The sequence below is a fragment of the Lactuca sativa genome, chromosome 7 (assembly GCF_002870075.4).
Source record: "Lactuca sativa cultivar Salinas chromosome 7, Lsat_Salinas_v11, whole genome shotgun sequence".
Taxonomy (NCBI): Eukaryota; Viridiplantae; Streptophyta; class Magnoliopsida; order Asterales; family Asteraceae; genus Lactuca; species Lactuca sativa.
The window spans coordinates 69,029,699-69,038,473 of NC_056629.2; the positions used below are offsets into that span (position 1 = coordinate 69,029,699).

Here is an 8,775-nt window from a genome sequence, read left to right on the forward strand (position 1 = left end):
ACCTTTACTGATATTGGGACACATTTAGCACTAAGGGTGACAACCCTAAGCCTAGAAATGAAGTTGATCAATAAAGTTCCATTCTTGGGACCTTAGAAGGTCCAAAACTCCATTAACATGGATCTAAGCCTTCATGAAGCAAGTCTAAAGCTTTTTACCTTAAATGAGTGCCAAATGGTGATGTAATCTCGGATCCTTGACCTCAAGATACTCAAGTTCTTCTTCTTCAACTTCTTCTTCCTTCTTTCAAGCTTCTAAACACAACCAAGAACTTCACAAAGCCATAGACACACAAGGATGAAGAATGAGAAGCTATCTAGGGTTTCTGAGGTTGAGAGGTTGGCAAGGAGGCTAGGGTTTGAGTCATAATGTTGTATTTATATGGCTTACACCTTAAAAATTAGGGTTTTGAATCTACCTTGTGTACGTTGCGTGTACTCCTTGGTACGCTGCGCGTACGTGCATGAAACCCCCACATCCAATGCTGCACTAAGCCCCATGTATGCCAAGCTTATGCCTAGCATACGTCTTCGGTAGCCCTTTCTTATCGGCCCACTTGCTAAAGTCCACTCAATAATCCATTACTTATTCCATAGCCCAACAAAATAAATTACAAAGATATTAAATAATTATTACCTCAAGTGACTGATGTTACAGTGAACATGATTGATGAATTTAACCTCTAGAGTTTCTCCACGTTGACAACACACCTGGGATGAAGTGGCTTACATGTGGCGATAGATGAGAGGTAAGTTTTGCAATGTTCAGTCCATGAAAAGAGATGAATGTTTCTTAACAAATTGACTTACATATTGACCAAAGCTGTTTGTCTGTAGTCAATTTTAGTTAAGTGTCTACGATTGATATTTGGTCATGGGGATCGATGAGAAAACCGTTGTTGAGTACCTGCAATAATGCGCTGACCTTTAGCTTAACCAAGATAAAAATTTCGACTTTATTTAAAAGAAAAAAAAGTTTAGACTTGGTGAATAAGTTGAAAACTTAAATAATGGTTTAAATTTTAAAATGAAACTCTAACACAACGTAACACCTTTAAGTTAAACGAAAAAAAAAAGTTTAGACTCTTTGAATAAGTTGAAAACTTAAATAATGGTTTAAAATTTTAAAATGGAACTCTAACACAACGTAACACCTTTAATTAAACAGACTAAAAACCACATCCAAATTGTTAATTTTGGGTTGGTTTTTTATGAAGTTTAGTAATAATAATAAGTATGTAATAAAAGAATGTGACTAACCCGTTGTATGTCTACTGGGCCTCCATTTTTTGGGGCCTCCATTTTTTTTGGCAACCAATGGTAACCCATGAGCAACAACCTGATTGATGAAAAATAATGAGTTAAGGTAATGATTTTATATTTTTATATACTTATTTGTGCATATTTTGATTAGGGTTTTTGGCGCCAAAACCCTACAAACTTTTACTTTTGTGTTAAACGGTTACTCAAGTTAATTTTTAATCTCAGACCATCAAAGTCAAAAATAAACAGTTAAATAAGCCAATGTCTACTATATCTAAATAAGCCAATGTCTACTATATCTACTGATTACCATGTGGACATGTGGGAAATGAAGCGACATGGAAAAAAAATTTGAAGTAGATTGCTTACTCATCTCTATACAAAACGGGTAAGGCTTTGAAGATATCAAACCCATAAAATGTGTTCCATTTTTACGCTCCAATCCTTCTCCTTCGAACAACTATGTCGAGTTCAAGCTCATCTCGTTCCCTCGATCTGGAGGTCTTACCTCCTATCGAAAAATGCAAATGCATTAACCCCATACAAGCGAACTTGTGCGAGTCATGAAGTAGTGATAATCCAGCTTGAAGATTTGTGAATTAAGCATACCCTTGTTGTACGAAACCCTATCTGTATGAAACCCTAATTGACTGAAAAAGGAAATCGATGGGATTAGCTGCTTTTAGCTGTAAAGTGTATTCATTTGATGTTGTTTAATTACACGATAATCGCCAAAATCACAATGTAGCATCCAATGTTGATTTTGATTATTTTCTTTGACATGCTCAAGATTTCTTAGCAATGTTTAATGTTTGATTTGGTTTAATTCAAACGACCCAAAATACGATCCAAAATTTTTTTGTTTTAATAATACTAAAAATCACATCATATATAATAAAACCACAGGATGAACAACTCAAATGTCATAGTACTGTGTCAAAAAAATCTGTATCAATCATAGTAACATCCAAAATAAACTCCCAGGATAAACTGAAGCTGTGGTGTGTGCGATGTCATCATCCCGAGTTCTTCCCTTTGCTTGCGGAAATACTTGAAACCAAAACTGAAACTGTAAGCACGAAGCTTAGTGAGCTCCCCCAAACTACCACATATCATACAATAACACATAAAAAACTATTGGGCCTAGCCCACTGCATCGGACCGGAGTCCGGAAACTGCATCGGACCGAAGTACGGAAAATGCATCGGACCGACGTCTAGAACTAACTGGGACCTTCTCCCCTGCATCGGACCGAAGTCTGGAACTGAATGCATCGGACCGAAGTCTGGAACTGAATGAGCATAACATAGCATAACATAGACATATCAATTGGCATAGACACATATACTACATACTGCATCGGACCGAAGTTCGGAATACATAACACAAAGACATGCTTGAATCACAAATACATCAAGCACACTGAACTACTGCATCAGACCGAATTCCGGAACTACTGCTAACTAAACGGACCGACATTGTGGCCATAGACCCGTTTCTACTGGAAGTAAAACTCACCTCGTAACGCTGGCTACTGAGATGCTAACTCTAACGCTGGCTGGCTGTTGCTCCGGAACTATCCGACTACAAATCCCACAAAACACTAGGTCAGGTACTGATAAACGTCCTCAGGGTAAAATGACTATTTTACCCCTGGTCAAAGTCAACTTTCAGTTGACCGGACTCGCCGAGTCCCTATCATCCATTCTAGTCCTCTACCCACTTCTACTCGTCAAGTTTGGCAAAGACTCGACAAGTTCTTCTTCGATGCTAACATCGAGTCTAACTTCATCCGACTCGCCGAGTTGCATGAACAACTCGTCGAGTTCCCCTTCAACATATGAACACGTCCAGACTGTGACTCGTCGAGTCAGATGAACAACTCGTCGAATCTGAAGAACAACTTGCCGAGTTGAAGAACAAATCGTCAAGTTTGAAGAACAACTCGCCGAGTTGAAGAACAACTCGTCGAGTCCCAAGCATGCTGTTACTACACAGTCGATTCGAATCGGTTCTAGTGCTTCCAAAACATAGATCTGAACTTCTAGAACTGGTTTTACACGTAAAGTTTCCAACTTTACGTGCATGCACAAGAGTATGAGGCTAAAATACCCAAAATCAACAAATACTAAGCACTTAGGGTTTCGAACAAGGCCAAGATCGCATAAAGGTGGCTATAAAGAGTTCCTGGGGTTCAATAACGTCCAGATCTAAGGTTTCCAGCCAAATGAGAGTCCATATCTCAAGTTTTGAATCATAAAAGGTTCCAAAGAAGACATAACAAGCATAAAAGGGGTTTTAATGAAGGAATACACAAGGTCATAACTTCATTACCTGAATGAGAAACAGATGGAAGCTAACTCCTGGATCTCCTTTCTCTTCTATGGCCATTCTCTCCTTCCTTCTCTTCCAAAGCTTCCAAGCTAACACAATCACACTCAACTCAACAATGGGGATAGGGTTTACGGGGGAAATGCTCTAAAGGTGCTGGAGGCTGGGGTGGGAGGCTATAATGACATTTAAATAGGGTACAAACCCTTGAAATTAGGGCTTCATTCAGACAGGTGGACTCGCCAAGTCCCAGCGCATGGACTCGTTGAGTAGCCAACTCCATTTGCTCGATTATCTCGTCTCAACTCGACGAGTCGGGGTACAGACTTGTCGAGTACCCCTTAAGAAATGAAAAATACTTTATTTAAATTACATAACAGAAATGGGGCGTTACATTAATGTAGATAACAACAAATTCTTGCAAATCCGTTAGGTGGATTGACCTTGAAGTGAACACGCATTATAGGGAAACTTTATTGAAACTTTAAGCGAATTTACCCTCATACATAAAATTGGTTTTTGTTTCCTCCAATGTATGGCATGATTAAAAAAATAGAATGGAATACTACATTTGCATTCACTCCCTCCTCACAATTGTCCATGACTAGATCCTCATTTTTGTCATTGTTCTCCCCATCTGGATATAACTTATTCAAGAAGTCATCATCAATTGTCTTGTTTAGAGGAATAAAATCATCTAGAATGATTTCGTCTTCCAAACCGATATCTTCAAACATAAGATATGTTTCAGAAAGTTCTTTATCCTCACCCTAGATTACAGAACTAGTTTCATCACTACATGATTTGAACCAGTCCCATATATGGTCAAAATATGTGAATATTAATATTTTTGGGTCATCATAAGATGTATCTATAAGGTGGGTGTACTCCATTTGTTTTATATGAACCTAATGCCAGTCGCTAAAGGACGATTACGTAAGGAGTAATATAAATTCTCAAAGTCTACACTAGTAAATCGTTCAAGGAAAGTCACACATCCAGCTAAGTCCATTTCAACAAAATCGACATCAACAAACAAGTAATGATCACCTCCGACATAAGAACATGGGTGACGCACTGATGTACAAGAAAAAGAAAATAAACAACCAGATAAAGCTTACTCTAACCGGAGATAAGATCATCTTTCAAAAAACCCTAGGTATCACCGATCTTCTTTTCTTTACACTTCACTTCATCCTTTTGACTCATTTAAGAGGGATATCAACCACTATTATCCCTTTTTATACACCCAAAACACATGTGGAAAAGCTTATTAAGATAGTCAATAGTAGACAATAGGAAGTCAAGGGCTACATCATCGATACAACCAGGTAACCGGCCAACTAAAGTAGACACTAATAGTTTTCTTTTTTTTTTTTTTTTTTTTTTTTTTTTTTTTTTTTACTTTGATTCTCTACGAGGTCTAAAATTAATTTGAATTAGGGTTTGGACCATGCGCAATGCTGCGAACACATCTCGATACCATATATACCATGGAGATGATTAAACTATATAAAGTGGAGTACAAATATATCAAAATAAAATTTAGATACAAACAATTATGTACGGAGGAGGCGGACAAAACTAAACATTGAAAGTGTATCCTAAAGAAATCAATAAAAAAAGATTATTAAAAAATTATGTAAGGAGTCAAAATGTAACTTTAAAATATAATAAGAGTCTAAATTATAATATATAAAATACTAATAATTTAACTTTAAAATTATGATAGATAAAAACTATTAAATAAAAATTAATTGATGGAAAAACATGTAAATATAAACATGTAGTGCCCTCATTGCAAAGTTATATATGTTCACATAAATTTTCACCATGAGTTTTACAAATTAATAGATTCCAATAAAAGAAAAAATATTGGTAAAATGGAAGTCAATAGTCAAAGCGAAAATTAGAAAATAAAAGAGTTTAGAAATATAAAAAAAATATAATAAAATAAAATATATATGGGGTCAGGAAAAGAGTGAAATATTTCATTGGAATTTTAAAGAAATTGAAAAAACGCTCCTTACTCTATGATTTACCATCTCCAATGTTTTTTTTTTTTTTTTTTTTTTTATATCCGACTACTAACATTAATTTTGAAATGAACAGTGATTTGGTCTCACAACCCAATTATATATATATATATATATATATATATATATATATATATATATATATATATATATATATATATATATATATATATATATATATATATATATATATATGACCTTTTAAACACAAAAGGTGAAAGTTTGTAGGATTTTGATACAAAAAAAAACCTTTTCCATTATATTTGTAGTGTAAAAGTTCACTGTCTTCACTTCTGATTAAACTAATCATATATAAGTGTACTATATATATATATATATATATATATATATATATATATATATATATATATATATATATATATATATATATATATATATGACCTTTTAAACACAAAAGGTGAAAGTTTGTAGGATTTTGATACAAAAAAAAACCTTTTCCATTATATTTGTTGTGTAAAAGTTCACTGTCTTCACTTCTGATTAAACTAATCATATATAAGTGTACTATATATATATATATATATATATATATATATATATATATATATATATATATATATATATATATATATATATATATATATATATATATGACCTTTTAAACACAAAAGGTGAAAGTTTGTAGGATTTTGATACAAAAAAAAACCTTTTCCATTATATTTGTTGTGTAAAAGTTCACTGTCTTCACTTCTGATTAAACTAATCATATATAAGTGTACTATATATATATATATATATATATATATATATATATATATATATATATATATATATATATATATATATATATATATATATATATATATATATATATATATATGACCTTTTAAACACAAAAGGTGAAAGTTTGTAGGATTTTGATACAAAAAAAAACCTTTTCCATTATATTTGTTGTGTAAAAGTTCACTGTCTTCACTTCTGATTAAACTAATCATATATAAGTGTACTATATATATATATATATATATATATATATATATATATATATATATATATATATATATATATATATATATATATATATATATATATATATATATATATGACCTTTTAAACACAAAAGGTGAAAGTTTGTAGGATTTTGATACAAAAAAAAACCTTTTCCATTATATTTGTTGTGTAAAAGTTCACTGTCTTCACTTCTGATTAAACTAATCATATATAAGTGTACAATGGCACCACCTTACATGCATACTATCATAGTCTAAGATACTTATTGACACGTATAAATTTCAATTATAAAAATATTGGCGTCGTGGATGTTTTTGGTGCTATTTTCCTAACCCACTCCTCACAATTTCAACTCATTTGACGTATGCTTCGCTTGTTTTAAGAACCTCTTCATTAATTTCCTTTTGTACCATCAATATCTTTTTCATTTAAAAAAAAAAAATTACAAGGATAGAAAATGATGAAAAAAATAAATAACATTATCTTTTAGATTAGACCAGTTCTACATCACAAATCAAAACGTTTATTTTTTTTTGTTTTTGTAATATCACTAACATGATGAAAATGCTTTTAATTAACACTTATCTACTGACACACAAACGATACTCTTTCAACATGGTCGTTGAAGCTACATGATTTCACATGGATTAACTCCTAATGATGTCTTCAATATCCATATCCAACCACTGACTTGCTATAATAGCCATTGGTTAGAATAGTACTCGTGGAGCCACATTCACTTTCCATAAGAGAAACACTTGACCTATCGAGCTTGATTGACCACGGACAGTGATTCTTGTTAGCACCCGCACCAACATGAGACGATGACCGTTGCATCCTAACGGCTCGTGGCACATTCCTCCCCTCAAGAGAAGGTCTCCTCTTAATACTACTTGTAGACTGTCTCCCGTGGGCCCAACTCTGATCCTCAGGGCGCTGTTTAGGAGCGCTCTGGGATCGAGCTTTGGCCCTCGATGATTGCGTGTTAGCCATATAACTTGGACAAACCCCCAAATCATTGATGGTTTCCGTATAATCAGCAATAGAATATGTGGAATGTGGTCTAGAATGATCGGGTTTCGAGTAGTATAGTTGACCAGATTGGTCAAAGTCTTCCGGAGGCTCCGGGGAGACACACGGCCATGCATGAGCATGACCCATATCCATTTCAACAATCTTGATGTTTTCTTCCATTAGTTCTTGATTGTAGACACCTTGAAGAGATCGATGATCTTTGGTTCTTCTTTGAGCACGAGCTCTAGCTTGAACCATCACTAGTGCATGCATGCACCGGAGGGTTTCAGCTGCCTGTTTTCGCACCAGGTGACCTCTAACTAACGCTTGCAGCTTCACTAGTCCTCTCAATGCATGTAAAGCTTTTCTTGCTAAGTAAGAGCGGAAAACTGATTGAATCTTTATGGCGGAAGTAGCCTCCTTGACATCAATGTTGGTGAGACGTATCATGGTGGTTGCCTCCCCTTGTGGTGCTGCCATTGCCGGAGCATGGTTCTTGTGTTCGAAATTTTCAGGTTGGAAAGAGGGGGGTGTAGTGGATGCAATGTCGGTGGAGTTGGGAGTTGTGGTGGAGGTGGCGGATGATCGCCGGAAGCTCCATCTGCTCTTCTCCTTGGGAGTTGTGGGATGGGTGGAGATGGGGGTTCTTGGGGTTCGATCTTGGGTGGCGATTGGTGGCTGATTGGTGGTTCTGTCTTTCTTTCCGGCCAACAAATTCTTGATCCATTTGGTCGTCTTCCCCATTCCTAAACTGTCATTGGATCACCAAAAGTCAATAATTTGTAGATCTGGATCTATATTTCTCATTGATTTCTTATTCTCAAAATCACCCACCTATCTATTCAATTATTTGTAGATCCCAAGGGAATACTTATATGTTTTCTTCAACCACCTTCTTTCTTCTTTTTGTCATCTTTTATGTTTATTTAAATCTTTGGCCTTTTTGGACTGGTCTAAAATATTTTAATTTAATATTTATGTATTTTTTTTGCCTTCTTTGTTTTATACCAAACTTATCCGTTTCCCATTAACGTTTTTAAAATTTGCACATAGAATATGTGTTTGCTTAAACTTAGAGTAGTAACTTTAGGATTGTAAGCGAACATAAAGTGTGATAAAATTATTCAGACAGAACGTTTATTTATAAATATAAACAAGAT

At 34.4% G+C, this 8,775-nt stretch overlaps 1 protein-coding gene across 1 annotated transcript; it reads right to left on the reverse strand.

Annotated features, from left to right (window-relative positions):
* Window positions 1–7,101: 7,101 nt before the first annotated feature.
* On the reverse strand, window positions 7,102–8,555 carry LOC111879805 (protein IQ-DOMAIN 19). Its single transcript, XM_023876237.3, has one exon. The coding sequence runs from the start codon at window positions 8,357–8,359 to the stop codon at window positions 7,268–7,270; it is 1,092 nt and encodes a 363-aa protein (XP_023732005.1). The 5' UTR covers window positions 8,360–8,555; the 3' UTR covers window positions 7,102–7,267.
* Between the last annotated feature and the right edge of the window lie 220 nt (window positions 8,556–8,775).

Coding starts and splice junctions, on each gene's coding strand:
- LOC111879805 (XM_023876237.3), bottom strand. CDS start 8,359: ATGGGGAAGACGACCAAATGGATCAAGAATTTGTTGGCCGGAAAGAAA.